The sequence below is a fragment of the Saimiri boliviensis genome, chromosome 7 (assembly GCF_048565385.1).
Source record: "Saimiri boliviensis isolate mSaiBol1 chromosome 7, mSaiBol1.pri, whole genome shotgun sequence".
Taxonomy (NCBI): Eukaryota; Metazoa; Chordata; class Mammalia; order Primates; family Cebidae; genus Saimiri; species Saimiri boliviensis.
This window is the reverse complement of record NC_133455.1, coordinates 76,822,218-76,848,773: the sequence shown is the minus strand read 5'-3', so window position 1 is coordinate 76,848,773 and position 26,556 is coordinate 76,822,218. Positions and strand designations below refer to the sequence as shown.

General features: G+C 33.4%; 1 protein-coding gene across 5 annotated transcripts in view; it reads right to left on the bottom strand.

Moving 5' to 3' along the window:
• The window catches only part of USP15 (ubiquitin specific peptidase 15), a 150,047-nt gene that overhangs the window by 22,927 nt on the left and 100,564 nt on the right, over nt 1-26,556 (bottom strand). For 3 of the 5 annotated variants that reach the window (XM_010337267.3, XM_010337268.3, XM_074402823.1), the window contains 2 exons: nt 24,829-24,973; nt 2,151-2,324 (listed from right to left, as the gene is read on the bottom strand). In XM_010337267.3, the coding sequence (XP_010335569.1) occupies nt 2,151-2,324; nt 24,829-24,973 (319 nt within the window). Of the gene's footprint in view, nt 1-2,150; nt 2,325-9,552; nt 9,699-24,828; nt 24,974-26,556 lie in introns of those variants that run through there. The other 2 variants (XR_005580034.2, XM_039471843.2) reach the window with 2 other exon arrangements.

Sequence of the window (26,556 nt, the reverse complement as noted above, 5' to 3'; positions counted from 1 at the left end):
TAAGAAATGCAAAACCATAAAATCAGTTTTAGGAACAGGGTTGATTTTTAAAAATATGTACAATAGATTCTCATTATTCATGGATTCCACATCTGTGAATTTGCCTGCTTGCTAAAATTTGTTTGTAACCCCAAAATCAATTCATGGTCATTTGTGGATATGTTCCGTGTGGCAAAAAATTTGAGTCACCTGATATGCATGTTACCAGCTGGGGTTGAACAAGGTGATGCTTCGCCTTCTTATTTCAGCTCTCAATCTATAAACAACTGTCCTTTAGTAGTTTATTTAGTGTTACGTTTTTTCACATTTTTGTTCTTTTTGTTGTTAATTTCATTATTTAAAATGGCCACTAAATGAAGTACTAGCCAGCTAGTGTTCCTAAATGCATGAAAGCTGTGATGTGTCTTATGGAGAAAAAGCATGTGTTAGATATGCTTTATGAAGACATGAGTTACAGTGCTGTTTCCTGTGAGTTCAATGTTAAGGACTCAACAACATATATTAAACAAGTTGTTTTTAAACAGAAACATATGCAAAACAAAGTTATAAATTGTCTGGTTCACGAAAATGCTGTGAACAAAGGCTTGGAGGAATCGCACCCTATATTTTTCCTAGGAGTAATGGTTCAGTATTTCAGTGTTTCTAGCAGCTTCATGGAACATAACTACTGTGAATAATAAAAATTGTATACATGAACAGGAATACATATGAATTATATTTTGTTTTGCATTCCTCAACAAAGCTTATCTGGGACAAAATAGATCAACATATGAAATCTTTAATATATATAAATGTACTAATCTTTGTTTGATCATAGATTTCACTGTCATTAATTGTTGTTTCACTATTTGTCAAAGGATTTTCCAGATGTTCTCAATTCTTAGCTCTAGGTATTCCTATTGCCTCCTCCTATAAATGTTTGATAGGTAGACAATAAGAGGCAGGTTCTCATCCTTGTTTATTACTTCATATAAATAATTATGTATCTGAAAGCATTTTAAAGATAAGTACTCTAAGCTCTCATTTAGTTTCTATGTGTAAAAGGAGGATGAATCTCATAGCGATAACCAATATTAATGTTCATATTCAATTTTCCTAATCTTTGCATCACTAAGTATTTTTGAATGAGACTGAAGATAAATGTAATAGCATAAATCATCTTGTGAAAGAAAAAAGTCATATATATCAAGAACTTACTTACACATAATTTTAAGAGAGAACATCTACCAAAACGAAACCAAGTAGAAGCCTGGGTAAGGGCTGAGACATGGTTTGTCTAGACTAGTGTGTCCAAAGTTCAGAATGTTAAGGAAGACAAATACAGAGGTATTTTGATTTGCTGGTTGTTTTTTATTTTCTAAGAATTAGTATATAGTCAATAAAAAATGTTGTCTAGTAGATATCCTATATGAATGCCATTTAAATTACTTATATAAATAATGACTTAAAACTGCTTATTCTCTTTATAAGTTTAAAATTTCTCAAAGTTTCACCTATATAATTAGGAAATTTTTTTAAACAACATGAAGTTAAATTTCAGCCATAAAGCCAAATTTCAGCTCAACTTTTATTTGAACAATAAATTAAATTCCTTGATAAGTAACAATTCACAAATGTGAATAACCTTAAAAGTTTAAGAACCGTACTGAAAGTACATTTAATTTTTAGTGCTTGGTGTGCAGACTATTTTCATTTTGATGATTTTTCAAATTCATAATGACTCTCAAAATTAAATGAGTTCTTAGAGTTCAATGACATGCCCAAATTCAGTCTTTTACATTTATGTAGAATATTCACATAGGTTTTCCAGAGATGTACTGTATTCTAAAACAACTATGCAAACACTCATTGCTGTTTCGGTCGTCATTCTTGTACCATACCAGTGTTTTTCAACTTTTTTTCATTATTCTCCTCATCCCAGATATAGATGTTAAAAAAAAAAAAAAAAAAAAAAGAAACTGATCAACTGTTTCATAACCCCCCCACCTAAATTTTATACCACAGATACAGTGTATATCTTTTTATGTACTATGTTTCTTTGGAGGGCCATAATCCATTGCAATAGCTAATCTTTTTCACTCCCCCATCCCCAAGAATCAATTTTTGTACCCTTGCAGGTGCCCTTGCTGAAATACATTTATCACACTAACCTTAAAGGCTCTTGGGGTGACGTAGCTAAACTTTCCAGACCACATTTGCTTGATCAATTCAGCATAAGATTTAGCTATTTCACCTCTCATTCCTAAGGGATTGTCAAAATTCAGTTCTTCTTGATACTTATCATTGAGGAAATACTCAGTAAGTGGAGGTGTGTTGCTCAAACACTGCAAAGAATAAAATATATTTTCAAGTACAAGTAACCATACTGCATTTTTCTTAAAACATGTTAAAATGAAGAGAGAAACAAACTGATTTGCAATAACACATAGAGAACAATTTATAGGATGGTTTCTTGCACTAATAACTGGTCAAATAAACACTCAAATGATGCACTCAACTATTCATTTCCCAAATTTCAAAAGAATTTCTTATAATAAATGAAAATGCTAATATCTGCTGCTGTAAAATCTGCATTAATTTTAACCACAGCAAACTACCTGGTAACTGGGAGAGAAGCTCAGTTTTCTTTCCTTCTTTTACTTGATTGGTAGAAATTATGGATTGTCTACTCATCCCAGGCACCTGCAAATTAGCCTGAGTAGGTAAAAACTGAGATAGAGTGCAAGCAAGAAATTAACTTAATAGAGGTATTTACTGCTTCCATTGTCAATTATTTATCATGAACGAGCAGTCTTTAAACCTTTGGTCAACCATTTTTATAAGAGACAGTACAGATTACTCGAGCCTGAGAAAAGTATACAAACTCTGGCTAAGTGTGTTCTCACTTCCACCTTTTCTTTAATGTCATAAATGATGCAATTTTCCTTTATGGTAAAATAAAAACTATAAATAAGTTAATTTTTCAACTCTTTCCAATTCTGAATTAAATAATGTTGTATTTAAAATAAAATAGATGGCAGAAGTACAATTTTTCCACAATATTTTATCTCAAGTTGGAATAATTTTAACGTGATGATCCATATAATTTGACCTTAATACAAACCCAGTATTACGTTGTCAATCAGATGTCTAGAATATGCTATAACTAACACAGACATATGGTCACATGGGTAAATTTTGTTGTTGCTGTAGCAAGATATTTTTGTTGGAATTAAGTGGCAAAGTGCTGCAAGGAAGCTAGTTGCTTGCATGGATAATAGCAGAAACCCACTTCTATGAGAGCTTGGATTCACATAAACGGAAATCAAAGTTTTTTGAAGCTTGCTTATAGTCATTTGTATTAAGTTAGATAGGTTTGGTGGCTATGAAAGGTTCAGCCTGTTGAATTCATACAGATAACTTAGATACTATAAACTGTGACTATATACCATGCATTGTTTAGCTAAAATTCCCAAATAAGCATAGACAATGTTTACTTAGTTTTTAAAAATAATTATGGTACTCAATTTTGTGGTTTCAATTATAAAACAATATGTTTACTGAAGTAGTCAACAGTATCTATTTAGAAACTTTCTATGTAATACAAATAGCATTATTTATTATAAATTGCTAGTCTGGCCCCTACCTCAAGGCAAAAATTCCATGATATAGAATATATAATATATAATAATATATAATACAATGGAATTTGTGATTATATTATTCTTAGGCAATGAAAATAATAAAAACAGCTAAAATGTCTGGAGTGAGCTATACAGGCCTTTAGAGTCGTACACCTATTTTCAACAGTAGAACTTTTTATGTATGTGAACAAGAGAAAGAGGGGTATGCTACAGTGTAGGAGGCAATTAAGAGAAAGGATGCTTCCCAAACTTTCTTCCTAACTCTTAGACCTCTCTCATAATCTCATACTCCTTTTGAGCTTCAGTTTCTCTTCTTCTATGTATTATATATCCTTTTAATTATAAACCTAGCAATAGAGGGAAGTCCAGGCAATTTAGAATACATCATTGCCACACAGAGGGTAAATGCCATCAGTTACTATCATCTGATTTAGTACAAAATAAGATCAACATTAAATAGGCAAAGGAGAGGTGAGATAGCAATTTCTAACAATTATCAATTGTTTTCCACTTCTTATAATTTGATCAGCTCAGGGTTATGCTAAGAATATAACATTCCATTATTGTCTGTTAATACAATTACATAAAGAACCTAATTTACAAATATCTCAAAAGAACCAAATTTCGGAAACCTCAGTAATTCTTAAACTTTGTTATTACTTAATTATTCACATGTACTCTTATCTTGGAAAGAACTTACAGGTATAACCGAAAATTTTTTTTTAGCTTTCCAATAGCATCCAGACTGATCTCCCTAAAATGTACATCTCATCATGTTGCTTCCTTGCTATAAATCCTTTAACGGCTCTCCCTGCTTACAGATTAAAAACTCAAATTCTCAGAAGGATCTGTCTTTTGCTTATCTATGTAGCTTCATCTTTTGTCAATACCCTTTTCTTTTTAACTGTTCTAGTTCTATTTAATAAGTCATTCATCCACAAATTCCCTCACTCTGAAAGTTTGCAACATTACTCCATCTACTTGAAAATGTTCTTTTTTGCCTTACTAACTTCTATTAATCCATCAAGATTCTATAAATCCATCAAGATTCTCTGAGAAGCTTCCCTCAGATTTCCCTACAGTGTTTTCTCCTGTAAGTTTCCTTAATGCTTACTGCTTACTTTTATTACAACACTTGTTTGATAATATACTGTAACTTTTAGTTTGTTTTGTCAAATGGACTGAGACCTCCATGAAATCAGGTACCAGGGTATTATTATTTACATCTCTAGTATTGAGTGCTACGTCACCTGGTACTAAGCATGTGCACAATAAATGTATGCTTACTAAAAATATTTTTGCCTGTATTTAGTAATGCATTTATCCTCTTTTTACTCTTTTCCTTTTTTTTTTTTTTTTTTTTTAAATAAGACAGGGTTTCACCATATTGGTCAGGCTGGTCTTGAACTCCTGAGCTCAGGTGATCCACCGACTTTGGCCTCCAAAGTGCTTGGATTACAGGCGTGAGCCACCACACCCAGCCCTTTTTACTCTTTTCCTTCAATGTTTGGCATAGACAGGTCAATAAATTTTTGTTGAATGAAATACTACTAAATGGAGGAAAAATATATTTGTAAAGAATAATCTCAAAAGTAACCTCAAGCTACCTAGGTATTAAACCAAAGGAAGGGAAGTACCTCTTAAAAATTTTTCTGCCCCATTGTCTGATTTTTCATTCAATTCACTATCTGCTTTGTAAATGATCCTCTGCTTTGATTTTTAAAAACTCCTTGAAATAGAGACCAGCATTTATTTTCACAGTGATACATGCTAGTTTCAAACTGATTATAATTCAATGTTAACAAATAACAAAAAAACATAAATCATTTTAATGATAAGTAACTTGCCTGTGCTATCTGTGAAGAGATCATAACCAATATTTAAATTCAAGCTATTATTAGTCCTAAGTGGGCCCAAACAAGCATTCTATTTGTTGAACATATGTTCTAACAAGCTACGCTTCCTAACAATTTGTACAAACACATATAAATACAGAAATTCAGTGGTGAATATAATTCTTCTACTAATACACGTATATTATTTTAAAAACTAAGATTATGTCAGATGTTTCTTCCTCATCATAAAAGTACCATCCTTTCCACCTTCATCTTGAAAACACCATTACTTTTATCTTTTGAGATGGAGTCTCACTGTTACCCAGGCTGGAATGCAGTGGAATGATCTTGGCTAACTGCAACCTCTGCCTCCTGAGTTCAAATGAGTGTCCTGCCTGAACCTCCCTAGTAGCTGGGATTACAGGCACCCACTACCACGCCTGGCTAATTTCTGTATTTTTTGTAGAGATGGGGTTTGACCATGTTGGCCAGGCTGGTCTCAAATTCCTGACCTCAGGTGATCTGTTTGCCTTGGCCTCCATAGCGTTGGGATTACAGTCATGAGCCACTGCACCCAGCCATGAGTCAATATAATCGTAAAATAGTATAAAGACCAGTTAAAATATTGAAAGTTCTCATAATTTTTGGCAAATTTCAAGGCATAAACAGAAAAAAGACTGAACAATTAAAAACACTGCCATGCTCTATGTGATGTTATTATATCAGTATTCAATGCCATAATTCTGGCAGGAAAAAAAACACCAGTTTCTTTTTTTTTTTTTTTGAGATGTAGTCTCACTCGGACATCCAGGGTAGAGTGCAGAGTGCAGTGGCACAATCTTGGCTCACTGCAACCTCCACCTCCCAGATTCAAGAAATTCTCCTGCCTCAGGCTACTGAGTAGCTGGGATTATAGGCATGTGCCACGATGCCTGGCTAATTTTTGTATTTTTAGGGGAGATGGGGTTTCATCATGTTGGCCATGTTGGTCTCGAACTCCTGACCTCAAGTGATCCGCCTGCCTTGGCCTCCCACAGTGCTGGGATTACAGATGTAAGACACTGTGCCTGGCTGAAGCCAGTTTCTTAAAGTTCGTTATAATGTAGTTTGATTAGTAATTACTTTATGCAATTCATTTTCACATGAGGCTATCTTAGAACATGAACAGTTCTGATAATTATAAGAAAACTAGTTACTTGGACTGGCTGCAATTAAATACAATGTTTTAATGAACAAAGATAATTTTTAGTCAACAATAATTTATTATACATTAAAAATTGATTGTTTAAAACATGAAGGAAGAATAAATGCTTGAGATGATGGATGCTTCATTTACCCTGATGTGATTATTATACATTGAATTCCTTTATCAAAATATCTCATGTACCCCCTAAATGTATATACCTACTATGTACCCAAAAAAACTGAAAACACATAAAATTAAAAATACGTAATTTTTATTAGTTCAGTAACGAAAGTAATAGAGTTCAGATGTATCCATCTCAAAGATTCTTCTACTATAAAAAAATCATTTTCCCATCAGATGGGACTATCCCAAAACAATTCTTTTCTTAAAGACATATATGCTTTAAAAATCTTCCATATGTAGGTAGCGGCAGAAAACATCCCTTTTATCCTGTAAGATATTTTATTGAGTGTATTATAATATGGACTAAAATCATAAATGTGTCGTGCCTATGTGAATATCTCTTACTGTCAATGCTTCCTAGACTGTTAAACAGAAGAAAACATCCTGCAACAGCCATGGTTGTTCTTAGTAAAAACTGAGAATATATATGAATGTATCATGAAAAACAAGAGACTATATATATCAACAGTATTAGTGAGTATGTTATTTTTGTGGCTACTTATAAGTTTTGTGACATGCCTACCAGTCTCACGCCATTTGGAGCTATGCCTCTGTTAATTTATTAGAGTTCAACTGCCTGACACTGACAAATGCCAAAACTTCAGTGTTTCAGAACTAGATCTTAAAATTTATTACTAACATAGTAAGGTCCAAATATGAGGCAGTAAGACTAATCATAAAACACATTTCTTAAGTCACATTTTTGTTTATATCATAATGGTACCTAGAGTTGGTCCTAAAATTGGGTAGAATTTAAATATGTTAAAAATAAAGCAATAGCCAGACTAAAGAAAAAGACTTTGTAGTAAGTTCCAATTTTTAATGCAAAAGAGAAAAACTTACATTAACAAGTGAATCATCTGTTAACTACGTTAAGTATATTTTTTTAAGACATAGAGTCTCACTCTGTCACCAGGCACTAGGCTGGGGTGCAGTGGCACAATCTCAGCTCACTGCAACCTCCACCTCCTGGGTTCAAGCAATTCTCTTGCCTCAGCCTCCTAAGTAGCTGGGACTACAGGCGCACGCCGCCACGCCCAGCTATTTTTTTGTATTTTTAGTAGAGACGGGGTTTCACCATTGTGGCCAGGATGGTCTCGATCTCTTGACCTTGTGATCTGCCCGCCTTGGCCTCCCAAAGTGCTGGGATTACAGGCCTGAGCCACCGTGCCCGGCCCTAGGTTAAATATTTTTAAATGCTCCACTGTAAGTTATTAGTACACAAAATTGACAACAGCATTTGAAAATTTAAGAATTAAAAAACAAAATTTCCTATTTAGGATATGGTAGACTTTTAGAATTGACTAACCATGATATAATGACTGGTTGGAAAGTTTAGGACGTGAGCTATTAGGAAAAGTTGATCCATGAGGAATGGTAAGAATGGCTAGTGTATGTGCAAGACAATTATTTAGTGAGAAGTGACTGCTAAGTGGTTTTGTGGTTTCAAACTGGCTTTGTGGTTCTCTACTTATGCCTTCATATGTATTTTATATGGGAAACTGCAAGTAATAAGAGTACTCTTGAATTTGAATTAGAGGAGTCTTAAGACATATTCCTTAGTTTAACATACTGAGACTACATGCACTCTTGTCCGTCTTAGAATATTCATCCCCTATAAGAAATTCCTATTTATTCTCTAACACTCACTTGGACATCTCTTCTAAATGTTATAACTTCCTCCGTGTATCAAGGAAGCCTTTCTCTGGGCTAACTTGATACATCGAACTCAATTACACTGCACTTGAGAGCAGAGTCTATGTCTTACTCACCTTTGTACCACAAGGCCTATCACAATATCGGGCACACTCAATAAGGTATGTGGAATGAATGAGAACTTGTATAGTAGAAAGATTAGAAGTAGTCCTTAGAGAGACTCAGAGCAGTGAGAAAGAACTTGTCTAAAATGAGATCTGAATTGCACCCTGTTATAATTTGAAAGCAGCCTAAAGTTCTCTAAGTTCAAAAATAAAAGTCCAAATAATGCTCAAAGAGGTTTTCCTAAAGAAGGAAAATAACCATTGTGGTGACTTCCCCAACAACTATCAAGATAAATCCATAAGTAAAAGATATGCAAAGGAAATACATATTTTTATGAAGGTAATTTCCCCTAAAACTTCAACTTGGATGCAGACATAAAAATTCTAAAAAGGAATTATTCTAAATAAACAAATGTCTCATCCAATGGACATTCTGTGATATGGTTCAATATAATTCAGGCCATTAATTATACCTTGAAGAATTATTTATAAAGTATTTGAATGGTTTATGCATTCTTTATTAAAGAATTAATTCTCTATTAAAAACGCTCTAATTATATATATTCTTCCTTAACCTAATATCTTAAAACTGGAATATTATGTGAAATACGATTTTCTTTTGTTATATAATTACTTGGAAAGATGCAATGCATTGCACATAATTTTTCTTTATATACACATGCACAAATTCTATTGCTCTTCCATTACTTCCAGAAAGTACTTCCACTAAGTATGTTCTGACTAATAAATCTGTTTCTAGAGTTCTCTGAAAAAATATAACTACTGCATGGAAGAGTCTCAATTTTGTATTCTGCTAAATTTCTACATAAGTTTTTTTGTAAATTGAAGTCAAATAATATTCCACTATATAACCAAATCTCAAGTCTGTTGTCAACATATTTTAGGAAATGAATAATTAATAGCCATCCCAATAACTTGTAATGCATTTGGAATTTCCCCAGTACCTGGAAAATAGCCAAAGTAATCCCCTTCAAAAAGAGAAAGTTGTCTTTTGTAATGCTGAATATGAACCACTCCCTTTCTGTTCAGGTGCTCCAGAAGCCCAATTCTCAAGAGATCATGTATGCTCACTATTTTAGTAAACCGGTAACTAGAACAGGAAAGAAAACAAACTTAATTTTTGATTATCTAAAGCTTTTGAGATGCGTAACTCATTCTATGACTGATAAAAATGTAATACCACTCGCAACCCTTAAAAAAATGGCCATACCTTCTAACTGACCAATACTAAAAATAAAAGCCCAATCTAAATAAAATAAGGGATTCATTCTTAATTTTGTTATGATTTAAAAAATAAAACCTGAAGTAATCCATGGTTAAAGTCATCTTGGAATATCCTCAAACATTTTTTTTTTTCCTGGATTTTAAGGTTAGATGGAAAAGAATTTTCAGATTTGCCATGTCAATAGTTTTCTAATTTATCATGACAACAGTATAAACATTCTGAAAAGGTACTGTATGATTCCAAAGCAATCTACTAATATTGGGATATTGGCTTTAGTTCTGCAATGCTACACAGAGTGGATAACATAGGAAAGTTTGAGGTAAACTTTTTCAATTAAAAACTACAAACATGGGCCTGTTTCTTAAGCAGATTTTAAAAATGATACATATTTTAAGTCACTTAATGTTCTTATTTTTGTTACAGTTTTTCTAAGAAAGGCAAATCTCATTAAATTTGAGAGATCAATTCTGAAGATCACATATTTTGTAAGTGCATGTACAACTATAGCTGTTTGACTTTATATCTCCATTTTTTCAATTTTTAAAAAATAACAAACTTATGCAAGTAAAATAAAAATGAATATAACTTTCCTATTTATTTTTTAAAAGTTTTAACTGTTTTTTTTCTTCTGTCAGTGAAGAGAGAACTAGAATACTTAAAATATAAAAATGTTAAATAAAATAAAAGTAGTTTTAAAGGCAAGGTTTTTGAACTGAACAAGGATGTTGTCCTACCACTTGAATATATATCATTAATCTGGTCCCTATGCTTAAGACATGAATAAAATTAAACTTCATTTAAAGTCCCCACTGTTGTCCCTGCCTTCAAATTCTATGGTATTTCTTCTTCACACACTATTTGAATTAAATAAAGAATTATTATCAAAGTTCTGGGAAGTAAAAGTACTAGTACTGATGGGAAACATTTAGTTGGCTAGCAAAGAAATGCCAATCCTTTTTTCCCCTCATCTATATAGGACCAAGGAAGGAGAATCGTAAGTTTGTCAAAAAGACTACCTATTACTTGCAGTGAGTAAATTCTGTAACTAGAGATGTCAATGTTAAAAAAGCCATGATTATGTGAAGACCATTAATTTTCATATTGAAAGTCAAAAAAAAAAATGAATGGAGGATTCACTTATGACACAGATAAAAGTGAAAGTCTCTATGATAATTATGTCACCAGCAAAAAGGCTATAAAATTAGGATAAGGTGTTTTTAAATAAGGTTTTGAAACTATTAATACTAGACTATGTCAGAAGTTTTGTCTGATGTTATTATTTTATTTTTAGTAACAGGCTATTCATGAATTTTTAAAATTTATATATTCACTTTATGGGAAGTATGCTAAAACCAAATATAACTTGGTGCAAGTTATATTTATTTTAAAGAATGAAAGCTTATGAATTTAATTTTAATATTATTTCCTACCCCATTAATAATTCAAAACTGGCTTACAATGAAATTTAAAAGAATTAACTTTAAAGAGTTAATTTAAAAATTTAAAATGTTTTAAAAATTATTTTTCATAAATTCTTGCCTAAAGGCAAGCAAGACAAAGAACTTATGAAAAATGAATGGTTCTTTATAATTTTGTCTGTGTTCAGTCCCTTGCACATAATAGTCAGTAAAGAAACAATTTTGAATAAGTATTAAGAATTGTGTCATTTTATTGATCTTAGTTCTTCTGCAAAGGCATACAGGAAGGGACAGCGGAATTGTTTTTTAAGTTATTGATTTGTTACACTCTAGGAGAAATAAGCCTTTTTTGCAATTAAAAAAACTTCAAATAATTGTTCAACAAATATTTATTAAGAGATCATTACTTCAAGAGTCTCTAAAGTACACAAATAATGTTCTAAAATTTTTTTTTCCACATAATTCACTGTGAAATATTTCAATGAACTATTTCCATGGTGGTGCTTATATGATCTATCAAGCTGTGATTAACATGCCAGCTCAATTCAAGTGTTATCAAATTGACTGCATTTGCAGGACCATATACAGTCCAAGAGTTATTATAAATATATAGGTACCTCTCTGATCCTTCACTTGCAAGAAATATATATGATGTGCTATAATTCTTATTAAAATTACTGTGCTCTTTGGGAGTTTAGATAGCTCAGGTCAAATTCCAAATATTTCTGGTAAATAATTTTTCTAATGCAGTGTTTCTCAAACCATGTGCATAAAAGGACTAATTAAAAAAAATTCTCAAATCACCACAGATTGGTACTTGTGTAAGATACAATAAAAATGAACCGCTAGAAAAATTAAAAACACCAAATAAAAAAGAAGTCTTGCTTATTACTAAACTTGATATAAAATTACCCTATCAAATTGCTATCGAGAGTTTTGATCACTTACAATTTCTGTGCTTACTTTATTGTTGACTGTAACTATCTTGTCCATACACATTGTAGGAAATACTGTTCTAATGTGCTTATGACTATCTGGCACTATACTAACATTGGGGATATAAAAGAAAACCAAAGATAACCTCCGCCTTCACAATTCTCACCACATAATATGTATTTGTCCACAAGAAATGGTAGAAGAAAGAGGGAAAGTATGAAAAAGGCAAGTAGGGAAGCATTAACAGTATATACAAAGTTTTGAAACAATAAATTCTAAGAATTGAAAGTAGTTTTGGCTAAAGAGGTAGAGAGAATCCAGTTTAAATTTTATCCTTTAGGTAACGGGGCATAGGTTTGAAACACATCATAATCATGTTTGCTTTTTAAAACAATAAATTTGGAAGCAGTGTATTCAATGGATTTGAAGAGGACAATAAAGGAACAAAGAGATGACACAGACATATTTTGATAGTTCACAAAAAAGATGCTGAAGCACTGAAATTATGTACTAGTAGGTGAGGAAAGGGGAAAATACGTCATATAGAATAAGTAAAATGAACGGGACTTGGAATAAGTCTTGGTTTTTTACTTGGGTTACTGGATTGTACCTATAAGAAAGTGTAGAAAATAAAATAATCAAGATGTAAGCAAGCATCTTGAGTTTAAGTTACATGTAGTTTATCTTGACAGGAATGCCCATTTAACAGTTACACACTGGAGGGAAATTCAAAAGAGAGAATTATGGATGAGACAAATTTTGGATGTTAGCGTGTAAATGGATGTCAAATTCTCAAAGGTAAAGGGGCTACAAGGGACCTAGGAAACAAGAGGTCAAAGGTGACCTTATCAAAAGGAATTTCTATACGGTGGTATGATAATAACAGTAATGATAACAGTATTTAATATTTTTATATGTTTACACGTGCCAAGCACTTCTTAAGCACTTTATCTTCATTTTACAGATGAAGAAATATGAAATTTCTTATCCAAGGTCAGAATTAGGATTTGAATCCAGGCAGTCTCTGCTTTGACCTACGGTGCTAAGCAGCTGACAGACTGGTGAGATAAGGACTACTGGATGGGAGATGGAAAAGAAGGGAGAAAGCAAAGATCATCCTTTTCAAGGTCATCGTCTCCCTCATTATCTACTTCCCATCTGAAAAAAAGACTTGACTATGTATATATGCTGAAAGGAAGAAAGATGGTGAAGAGGTGAGGTTAAAAGTATAAAACAGAGAGGAAACAAGGGAACAAGTCTCAGGGAAGGTGAAAGAGGTTCCAGGAAGACGGTGGTATCATCATGATGGCAGATATATTTTTGGTATGGTATTACACGATGAGACTACTGTAAGTATAAAAGGAAGCTCACAGTATGTTTTATTCTACTGTTAATATTAAGGATTTCCTTATAAAAACCAGTAACATTTTTGTCACAAATTTGTTTCATTTTTAAAAACACTTATTGGAAGCATTCTCCTGGCAAAGTATAGAACATAGCACTTAGAAAAGCCCTGGAAATTATTCATAATGCCTCAATTATAGTACGTAACAGAAGCAGTATTATGTGTTATACACCAAATCTGGTATGTAATTGAGGAATTAAGAATAAGCCTTATATATTGCTCAAAATATTTTTGGTACTCCTTAGAGTGGGCAACATGTTGATGAAAAAGCATCAATAGCTGGCATATAAAAAAAATAAAAAATCAGGTAGCAGGAAAAAAAAATGGTTGGCATCTAAAGGATTCCAATATGCTTTTATTGAGTGTATGAACAATGTGTTTCTGCTGTAGCAAAAGAGATTTCTGATATAGGAATTTCTGAGGTAAAAAAAATGTAGAGACAAGCATAAGCTGTAATGTTTTAATTTGTACTCCTGGTAATTCTCTGCTATTTTATGACCAAAAGAACATATAAGTCATAATGTACAGTAATATACTCTAACAAATGAAATAAAAATGTGACTCAAATTTCACCTTCTTAGTAAAGCCTCTTATGTCCCAATGACCCTTCTTTCTTTGCTTCCATGACATTTTGCTGATCATGTTTCCTATTATATAACACATTATATCTCACTTATTTAAATGTCTACCACATTCACTGAACCATGAACTTCTAGAGGACAAGTACTGTCTTTTAAAATTGTGTATACCAATGTCTAGAACAATGCTTGGCACATAATAAGAGATTCAATGGACGCTTGCTGAGTCAGCTAAATAAATTAGCTATTAAAAACAAGAAAACAAGTTTAGTTGCTTTTTATTAATAACTCCTTTGCCCCTTTCTCTTTCCAACTCTAGATAAATCTAGGCATTTGTTTTATGTACCATGTAACTAAACATTGTTGGAAAAAATTTCAAGTGAATACATTTACACCATTCTAAATTGATGACCCCCAATATCAAATGAGACTTCAATATTGCTGAGCAATCTTCTTACCTTTTCACTCTTAGCTAATGATCTAGTCTTGTATTTTGGGGATAATGGAAGCCATCATAAAATCTAGACATTGCTTGCATCAATAATCCCTTCCTTTCTTCCTATTGCAAAAGAACTCTCATTCCTCCATTCAAATGTATTGCAGGGCTTAGTTCTGGGACATCTTTTTAATAGATGCCTGCACTTAGACACAACCATTTCCATGATTTTAAATACCATCTACAACAGGCAGATTTTTATTTCCAGCCTAAGCCTCTGATCTATATTCCACACTAGAATATCCAACTATCTATGATCTATCTGCTTGGATGTTTCACAGACATAAACAGAACATGCCTAAAACTAACTCATAATCTCCCCACCCCAAATTTACTTCTCCTATGTTCTTCTTCCTACCGCTATGGAATTTTATTAAATGGTTACATCTATCATTATGATATATAAGCCGAAACCTGGAGAGACACTTGTTATTCCCTTCACCTTTAATTAATTTGAGTGCCTTCTATATGCCAGACACTATTCCAGGCAATGCAGCTACAACAGTAACTAAAACAAAATCCCCGCACTCAAGGGAGAGAGGGAGCACAGGGTGAGGGTTGGGGGGTGGAGGGAGGGTGTCTGTTTTGGGAGTAGGGGAAGATACACAGACGAGCAAAAGACCCTAATAGAAATAAAGCATGCCAGATGGTTATAAGAACTGTATGGAATGCAGGATAGTCATTATTTTTTACAGGATGACTGGGGAAGGATCTGACTGATATATGATAGAGACCTAATGGAAGTGAGAGAGCAAGGATATAAATATTTAGAGGAAGAACATTATGGTTATAGGAAACTTCATGTTCAAAGACTCCAAGGCAGGAACCCTGACATGTTGAGAGGTCCAGTGAAGATGGAACAAGCTAAGCATGGAGGTGAGTGATACGAAGTGAGCTGGCACGGGGCCAGATTCTACAGGGCCTTATACTCTGTTTTAAGGACTTTGGCTTTCATTGTGTGAAATGAGAAGGCATTTTGTGTTATCAGCTAAGCAGCAGAAAATGACTTAGGTTTGAAACAGATTGCTGGCTGTTCTTTTAAGGACAGATTGTGGAAGGTAAGTAAGGATAGAAGCAAAGAAACCTGCTAACCAATAAATACAATAAAACAGGTAAGAAGATGGTAGCCTGAAATCTTTAGTGCCTTTGTAACACATTAAAATCTAAATTCTCCCTATATGATCTGGCTGTTGCCTACTCCATCAAACTCATTTTGTCTCACTCCCTTTCATACATTATTCCACGAACTACTCCTCTGGTTCCTCAAACTTGCCCTTCTTAGTGGCTTTACACATGTTTTTTTTGGTCTATCTAACTTCACCTGCCAAACTCAAACATATTCTTTGGTCAAAGCTCATGCTACTTTTGGTAAATGAGACACCCAGCCATAATTAGGTGCTCTCCAGGCTCCTGTTAGCACTCTACTTTCTCTTTTCATGATACTTATCATAATGCATGATCAATTTAATATTTCTTTCCCTCATTAGACTGTAAACTCCTTGGAAAGAAACTATTTTGTTATCATGGTATAATTAGTGTCTATGAGAGTGCAAGTCACCTAACAGACCTTCTCAATAAATACATGCTGAGTGAATGACTTCATAAGTCATTCATTTCTTGAAAAAAATTAACCGGCTTGATCATCTACAATATTCTGAAAATAATGCTCTGAATAACTTCTGGCTTTTGAAAATATGCTTTGTCACTGAAGGATGAGAAATATCCACTAGTGATACTCAAAAGAAATGAATAGTTTTTAACACTTTGATCATCAAATGAGTAAGTGTGTATATAACCTCCTAAGAAAACTGTTTTAAATGGCATAACATTAATGCTACTTAACGAGAGCTTCATGTGTTATGGGGGCCAATCTTTTTTTTTTTTTTTTTTTTTTGAGACGGAGTTTCGCTCTTGTTACCCAGGCTGGAGTGCGATGGTGCAATCTCGGCTCACTGCAACCTCCGCCTCCTGGGTTCAGGCAATTCTCCTGCCTCAGCCTCCTGAGTAGCTGGGATTACAGGCACATGCCACCATGCCCAGCTGATTTTTTGTATTTTTAGTAGAGACGGGGTTTCACCATGTCCACCAGGATGGTCTCGAACTCTCGACCTCGTGATCCACCCGCCTCGGCCTCCCAAAGTGCTGGGATTACAGGCTTGAGCCACCGCGCCCGGCCAATCTTTTGAACTAAACATAAAAATATTTTTAATAATTGTACAACGTGAATACACTTAGTGTCACCATATACTTAAAATGATTAAAATGGCAAATTCTGTTATATTTTATTACACACACACAAAACATAAGCATTTCTTATAGGCTGATTGGCATAATTTTGAAAAAATACATTGTCTCAAAATGTATTAAATAACAACGCCTAATAACTTGTCTTAATGAATGGTAAATCAAACTTTCTTTGCCTCAGTTTCCTCATTAGTGAAATAGAGATACTTATGCCCTAACTCACAGACTTCTGTGAAGAGAAAATTAAGCAAAAAACAATATAAAAAATAACCTGCATTATGCAAAGAAGGGTACTGCTATTAACAGAGGCTGCAGTTTCAATACAGGGCTGTTACTGTTTTAATATGGGTTTATATGAGAACTAGTAATTGATTTAGATATTACTATTAATTGAACAATGGCTTAAGTAACCAACTCACTGACCCTCTCCCCGCCCAGAACAGTATAGTTAATAAATCACTGTAAAGGAGTAAATGATAATCTTTCAGAAAACATTTTGACATCGAAAAAATGAGCTGCTTGATTTTAAGAGAAGTAAACATGAAGTTAGTTTTTTTTATTTCCTTTTATTTTCCTGGGGGTAGAGAGCAAATCTATAGCCCCCATTATAGATTACAGATTGACATTTCTTATGTTTTGCTTTTAATTACAAAAAATCCTTGAAATAAAAATTGATACGACACTTCAGTCTTATTATATTAATAACTTTGTTATAAGATACAGTAATTACAATACTATCTAGTAAGTATATTAGTAAATTGGTATTGGCCTTTCCTAGCCAGAATAGTGTAAAACCTTCATGTATTTTAGAATTAGACGTAATAATTTATAATTCTTTAAAAGAACCTCTACTCAACCTAAGTTCTGTACTATGTCAGTTTCCTATTACAGAATTAGGGACAGATGAAACACGTACAAATCTGCATTAATTCAGAAACAGAGGCACTAATCCTAGGGAATTTTGCTTATTAAATGAGAAATTAACAGCGACAAATCAAGTCTCATGTCCGCATCCGAGATTAAGAAAGGCATGTTTTCATAAGAAATTATTAGCCAAGTGACACAAGTGCAGGGCATTCTTTTAGAGATACCATTTCTCCCTTAGTTGTGAATACTAATTTTTTACAGAACTATACCATATATACTCTTTCCTAAAATAATCTGTATAAGAATGTAGGTTCTTCTTTCCCACCTCTGTTCTCTCTTTCAAAAAGGAAGTGGTATTCTAGTCTAAAGGGCAACGTAAAAACACTGGTATTCATATTGAGAAAAATGAATGGTTCTAATGCAAGTAAGGTTGTTTCCAGCTTTGTTTTTTTTTTTTTTTTTTTTTTTTGGCTTTTATCAAAATGGATAGATGACCTGAGTTGTCGTCTGAGAGAGGATTAAACATATTTTTTGACGATAATTTGCTATGTAATTTCTGGCATGTAATATGAAAGGAACTCACATAATTGAGTTTAATATCCTGGATTAGAATGAAAACCTTACCTAGAAAGCAGTAGTTTTAAATTTTTCATTAGCCAATTAGCCACATTCTCAGTTTATCAGAACAAATGCAAGATCCTAAACTATTTTTTAAAAAGTGTTTTGTGTTGCAGAAGTGAGATTTTTCCTTTTACGATGAAAAGTATGGTAATTTAAATGAAATGAGATGGTTTTGTGTTAAACTGGACTTCTGGGAAACTGAGTTCCAATAAATGCAAAAAGAGTTTCAAGGTGAGAGTAAGCTAGTTGAAGTAACATAACATAGAAAAAACAGCTTCAGAAATAACTTTTTCACTGTTTGACAATGTAATGAAGATCTATCTAGTTTCTTAAAAGTGTTATTTCTGTGTAGTATTATTCTCTTAAATCTTTAAAAAGTTTAAATTTTCTATTTAACATACTTCAAAATTTTTGAAATATGTTTTTCGTAATCAACAGATGACAGAAAAAAAAGCTGACCTTAAAAATGCTTGAGGCCGGGTGCGGTGGCTCAAGCCTGTAATCCCAGCACTTTGGGAGGCCGAGGCGGGTGGATCACGAGGTCGAGAGATCGAGACCATCCTGGTCAACATGGTGAAACCCCGTCTCTACTAAAAATACAAAAAATTAGTTGGGCATGTTGGCACATGCCTGTAATCCCAGCTAGTCAGGAGGCTGAGGCAGGAGAATTGCCTGAACCCAGGAGGCGGAGGTTGCAGTGAGCCGAGATCGCGCCATTGCACTCCAGCCTGGGTAACAAGAGCGAAACTCCATCTCAAAAAAAAAAAAAAAATGCTTGAAATCCCAATTCATTTTACATATTGTGACAAGAAAGGTAGTGTAACTCCATAAACAGTGATCTTGACTTGTATTATTACTTTTTTATGTGTTTCTATTTCTTTTTTTTTAAGCCAGACTTTAGCTTTCAAACTGTTCCTCAGAGTCCTAGAATTCCATGAGAAAGTTTTTGAGGCCATTGTGGAAAGTAAAGTAAAGTAAATGGAGTTCTGAGAACTTCACCCAACCAAAGCAATTTTACAATATTCATTTAAATACTGGGGATACAATTAAACTTTCCACAGTAACTTTAAAAAAAGGTTTTGATGCTAAAATACAAAACGTTTGAAAATCACAATATTTTGACTATAATCTTCATAAGGTCAGGATATAAAGTTGTCCTTAGTATCTGCAGAGGATTGGTTGCAGGAGCCCCCTCCCCACCTTGGGGATACCAAAATCCACAGATGCTCAAGTTCTTGATATAAAATGGTGTTATCTAGATAACCTACATACATCTTCCTATAAACTTTAAAACATCTCTAGATTTGTTGTAATACCTAATAAAATGTAAACGCTATGTAAATAATTGTTACACTGCATTGTTTTAAAATTATTTTAAATTGTTATTTTAATTTTAATATTAGTTTCTGAGGCAGAGTTTCACTCTCCTCGCCCAGGAGGGAGTGTAATGGCGCGATCTCAACTCACTGCAACCTCTGTCTCCCAGGTTCAAGTGATTCTCCTGTGTCAGCCTCCCAAGCAGCTGGGATTACAGGCGCCCGCCATCACACACAGGCTAATTTCTATATTTTTAGTAGAGACGGGGTTTTGCCATATATGCCAGGCTGGTCTCAAACTCCTGACCTCAGGTGATCCACCCACCTCAGCCTCCCAAAGGGCTGGGATTATAGGCATGAGCCACTGCACCTGGACTAAATTGTTATAATGTTATTTTCTACTGTTTCTTTTTTGGAATATTTTTGATTCACAGTTGGTTGAATCCCTGAATGTAGAATCCACGTATAAAAGAATCGATTGTATGTCCCAAAATATCTCACATATGTGTCACATTCAATGTGGGCTTAATAAATTAAAGCTATATGGCAGTACCATATTGACCAGAAAAAGTCAATATTCATACTACTATGTCAGAAAATCTTGAGTACCAATATCATTAAATAATAACAGCAATAATGTTAAATCACACTCAGATTGGTGCTGCTTAGTTTTTAATCATGGGTGGTCAAAAGAATTCACTATCTCAAAGCTACTGATGGGCTAAGTATAACTCTCTTACACTAAAAAAAGTATACTTTTTACTTTTTTTTTTTTTTTAACAGATGTCAATATTATACCACCTGATGTGCCAAAATGATCACTCAAATTTGGAGAATACTGAATTAAGAGGTTACATTAAAATTCAAATTATCAGTAGGAATAATATTTGATAATATTTTCTAAAATTCATGACTTGTCTTCAATTTCAAATAAGTTACAGGGAAACTTGAAAAAAGCATAACTGAAGAAACAGTATCTGACAAAACCTACTTAAATAATCCATTCTACTAATTACCTCTCACGTTTTTTATTTCTGGACCTATGAACTTACATGAGTTTTTGAGAAACAGAAGAGTAAACGCTAATGCTACCATTTTGTACTTCCTCTTACAGTCAATTTTCAGCTCGAGAGCTGACATCTTAATCAATTAAAAATCACGGAAGTTTTAAGAAAATAAAACTAGAGTTCTAGCTTTTCTAATTCTGGATGTGAACTAAAAGCTAAAAGCAGTACAAATAAAAATTCATTTTTCCCTTCTCCAAATTGTCTGAAGAGTTTTATTTTAGACACAGTACAGTTTCCAACTAAATTAAGCTATAGAAATGAAATAATATCTACTGCTTAAAATACTCATTGCTTTCAACACTATCCCCATCAAGCTACCAATGACCTTCTTCACAGAACTGGAAAAAACCACCTTAAACTTCATATGGAAAGAAAAGAGAGCCTGCATAGCCAAGTCAATTCTAAGCAAAAAGAACAAAGCGGGAGGCCTCACACTACCGGACTCCAAACTATACTACAGCGCTACGGTAATCAAAACAGCATGGTACTGGTACCAAAACAGAGATATAGACCAATGGAACAGAACAGAGGCCTCAGAGGCAACACAACACATCTACAACCATCCAATCTTTGACAAGCCTGACAAAAACAAGCAATGGGGAAAGGATTCCGTTTAATAAATGGTGTTGGGGAAAACTGGCTAGCCATGTGCAGAAAGCAGAAACTGGACCCCTTCCTGACACCTTACACTAAAATTAACTGCAGATGGATTAAAGACTTAAACATAAGACCTAACACCATAAAAACCCTAGCAGAAAATCTAGGCAAAACCATTCAGAACATAGGCGTAGGCAAGGACTTCATGACCAAAACACCAAAAGCATTGGCAACAAAAGCCAAAATAGACAAATGGGACCTAATCAAACTCCACAGCTTCTGCACAGCAAAAGAAACAGTCATTAGAGTGAATCGGCAACCAGCAGAATGGGAAAAAAGTTTTGCAGTTTACCCATCTGACAAAGGGCTGATATCCAGAATCTACAAAGAACTAAAACAGACTTACAAGAAAAAAACAAACAAGCCCATTCAAAAGTGGGCGAAGGATATGAACAGACACTTTACCAAAGAAGACATACATGAGGTCAACCAACATATGAAAAAATGCTCATCATCACTGGTCATTAGAGAAATGCAAATCAAAACTACATTGAGATACTATCTCACGCCAGTTCGAACGGCGATCATTAAAAAATCTGGAGACAACAGATGCTGGAGAGGATGTGGAGAAATACGAACACTCTTACACTGTTGGTGGGAGTGTAAATTAGTTCAACCACTGTGGAAGACAGTGTGGCGATTCCTCAAGGAGCTAGAAATAGAAATTCCATTTGACCCAGCAATCCCATTACTGGGTATATATCCAAAGGATTATAAATCATTCTACTGTAAGGACACATGCACACGAATGTTCATTGCAGCACAGTTTACAATAGAAAAGACCTGGAACCAACCCAAATGCCCATCAGTGACAGACTGGACAGTGAAAATGTGGCACATATACACCATGGAATATTATGCAGCCATCAAAAACGATGAGTTCATGTTCTTTGTGGGGTTATGGATGAACCTGGAAACCATCATTCTCAGCAAACTGACACAAGAACAGAAAATCAAACACTGCATGTTCTCACTCATAGGTGGGTGTTGAACAATGAGAACACATGGACACAGGGAGGGGAGAATCACACTGGGGTCTGCTGGGGGGAAATAGGAGAGGGACAGCAGGGGGTGGGAAGTTGGGGAGAGATAGCATGAGGAGAAATGCCAGATATAGGTGATGGGGAGGAAGGCAGCAAATCACGCTGCCATGTGTGTACCTATGCAACAATCTTGCATGTTCTTCACATGTACCCCAAAACCTAAAATGCAATTAAAAAATAATAAAATGAACAAAACTTAAAAAAATACTCATTGCTAAAATTTTCATCAAAAAATTTTATGGCTATTACCATAAAATCATAAACCATCATGCTTATGGCTATGTCGCAGATGAAATGGAACACGTGATGGTAAAACATATTAAGAGGGTCTGCATTAGAGGTATCAATTTATTCTAATAAAAGTTCTGAATAGAAGGAAAAATGAATAAGATGAAGATTTTCACACCTTAAATATAACATGCAAGAAAGCTAAACAATGCCAAATCTAGCTCAACTTAGCTGGTTAGAAAACTCAATACGACTTTCTTAGAAACTGCAGTTAATCATTTTGATAACAGACACATCAAAGGCACAGAAAACTAAAATGTAGTATTGCTTTAGAAGGAATTTAGTCTGAATGCTGGCCCAAGCCTCCCACGAATGATTAGCATGAACACAAACTCTTGCTCTCTCTTGACAGATTCAAATTTGGAATCCCTATGCTGTTGAAATATTTTATTAATATGAAAAAACACCAAGATTGGTTTTCTATACTAGAAAAAAAAACAACAACACTCCAGGTAATATCAAGCCTTTGTAATCAAAGTAATTTTGGCAATTCAAGGATAAAGAGGTATACAAAAATTAATATGACTTGGTGATCTGAGGACAGCATTTTCTGATACTGGTATAATCACAATTTATGTAACACATGTTCCAGAGATAGTCCAACAGATATTATAATTTGTCCCATTCCTATCTCTGACAGCTTAGCACCCATGTACCTTACTTTGTTATTTAATAACTATTAGGATAATAATACATTTTGGCCCATCTAGAAAAATAAAGATAAAAATTTAAATTATCTCTATGTTTAGTGCTAGAATTCTTGAAAAACTATTTTGAATAAAGTAATTCACACTACAGTATGAGCAGGATTACTCACTCAAAGGAGATTTAAAGGAAGAATTTATTAACCTATCTGTTTAAGCAGACAGGCCACTTCCCAAGTGGTTTAACTCTAAAGCAAAATACCAGAAATTGACTATGCCCACTCACTTTCTAAAACGATGCTAACTCCTGGCCTATAGCGTATGACAGATTCTAATTTCCAAGAATGCTATAAAGATAATGGTTAATTTAGGAAACAGCTGTATGAACAACAATGTACAAAAAGATTCACTTAGAATACTGAATGGTGAAGAGTCATCCTTTTCTCAGATAGTGAGAAAGATGTCTAATAATGTCCTTATCAATCTATACCCTACATTTAATCTATTATCTTTGGAGGCTGCCTCCTGGGCATAAGACATTAAACCAAAAAATATGAATAGAGAATAAAAAAGTTTAGACTTAAAACTAAAAATTCAGAATTCACAAAAGAGACTGACCATTTTTTAACTTTAAAAAAAAGGTTAAAATTCAAATACCAAAAATGGCTTGCCATTATTCTGAGGTTTTATAAACACATACATCTATAAAACGGGAATAACAAACCCTAATCTTATACACAGTAACAGTGATATTAAAAAATATATCTCTGCCATTACTTCAGAATCACTCAAAGACATAAATATTTAACAAGTTAAGTTGAAAGAGGATATAGACTAGAGCAGAAAGAAAAGAGAAGCTCCAAGGAAAGAAAAAGGAGGTTGGGGGTGAGGTCGGGAAAAGGCAGTGATCTCTTATATCCCCAAATCAAAAGACCTTTAAGGGAAAGTGATTTGTTAAAATATGTATACAAAAAGAGTTTCTTAAGATTTCTCCTTTAAAAATTTTAATTTCTGATTAAGACAAAAAACAAAACAAAACAAAACAAAACAAAACAAAACAAAAAAAAACAAACCGCAAAAGACTTCTATTGAATAAAGGAGAGATCTCACTAGCTTTTTTGCATTCTTTTTTTCCCTTTCTTGGACAGCAAGTTTTCTGTTTGGTATTATGTTTTTGCAAGAAGTGATATTTAATCTTGTACCTTATGTTCATCAATCACATGTTACCTAATTGAGAAACATTTATTCTACTACCAGTAGTAGAATGAAGAGTCAAATACGTATGTTTAAATCTTCCATAAAAAATGAACTTTCCAAATGTACTACTCATGTTCTGGCATGAAAAACTCAACTCTATCTTCTTGTATTACAGATTTCCATGAAACAACAGTTTCACTTTGTTTACAAAGACCTACCTGAATAGCTGAGTTCATGAAACACGTATTTCCCAAGTTACTTAAGCCACAGAGGCCTGGCTGTTCATTGTTTCTTCCAGGTTCTGAATAATCATAGTTCTTATAAGCAGTGTATGATGGGAGACAGTAATTTGAGTTTTTCACACTGGAAGAAAAAAATATTTTTCATAATGCAGCCAATTATATTACAATATAGTTAAAATAAAGAGTACTATAGGCCTATTTATGAGATATGTGGTTGATCATTAAATTTCTTTTATAAAGCACTCATTTCAGATACTTTCAAAAATGTGAACCTTAAACAAAATAACCCACCCTGAATTAAGATATTCCTTATCCATTCAACAAAATAACTATCATATACCACACCAATCAATACAAACCACTATTGTATCTTTCTACCTTTGATTAACTGGAGCAGCTTTACTGCTTGCTCCATTCCCCATTGCTCCATCAAATTTAAAACATTCAGATTTTAAACAATATCTGCAGCAACAAATCATCTCCTTTATGACCCTTTTGCATTCTGCTACTGTAATAAGAGTAAAAATGGTAGAAACAATAAGAGTTATGCTTTAGTTACAGATAAGAGAAGAGATTTCCAAGGCCACTGTGACATCACTGTTCTATGCACTGAAGATTCTATTTAGAGTTTCTAAGCTAGACCAGCAAAAGCTAATATTTAAATGCAGAAAAAAGCCTGGGTGAACAGGAATGCAAAAATAATTCAAAGCAAGTATATCTCAGTATTATTTGCCTTTTCTTTCTTCTAGTTTCTCAGACCAATGTAGTTCATTTAATTAGATAAATATAACCTCAACATAATTTAAATGTTAATATTAAAAAACTCTACAATATTCTAAAAGTTATAAAATCAGGATAATTTTTAGAAAGAAGAAAATAAATTAAATGATCCCTCTTCCTTTTGCATATAATAAAAAATAGTCTTGTGAAAAAGAATGGACTCTTTCTTATTTTTCAATAGGTTATCTTATAAAATATGTATGATGAATATTTCAGATATAATTCAAAATCATGCTTTCTATCTTTTTTTATTCATTAGAAAAAACCTGAATGAGAAAATCTTTGCTAAAAGCAAATGATGCTATAAATAAAACACCTTTATAAATGAACATGATAAATCAGTATCTCTAGCAATTCACAACTGGCTACAATTTATCCCTGGTAATATTCTTTTTTAAGTAGTTTTTTCTTATAATTTCAAACACTTCACTTCATTATTCCATATACTACACTCTCACTTTATTATTTTAAGAGTTTATGTGAACTACACTACTACTTGTTCTAACAAAGTCTTCAGTAAACACACACACCAAATAGGTAAAACAAACAAAACCAAACCAACCTAAAATTATACATACAGTGTTAGCCTATGAATGTTTCTGTGTTTTTTAAAAAAACACTCCTTTTTCCTACAAACAAAAATGGTTAACTCCTCAACTCTCAAAAAACAATCCACCCTGAGATAAAAACAGAAGGGGCCTAAGAAATGTAAAATTGATAATTCAAATTCAGAATTGCTAGACTTACAGCTACTTACTTGTCTTAAACTAAAACAAACAAAACATAAAAAATTCATGAAACTTTTTATGGGAAATCATTAGGCTTATGATTCACGTTTTATTTTATATTCCTAGTAACTAAAAAGGTATAAAGCATTTATTAGCAATTTTAAGTATTTTCACTCATAATTGATTACTGAATCTA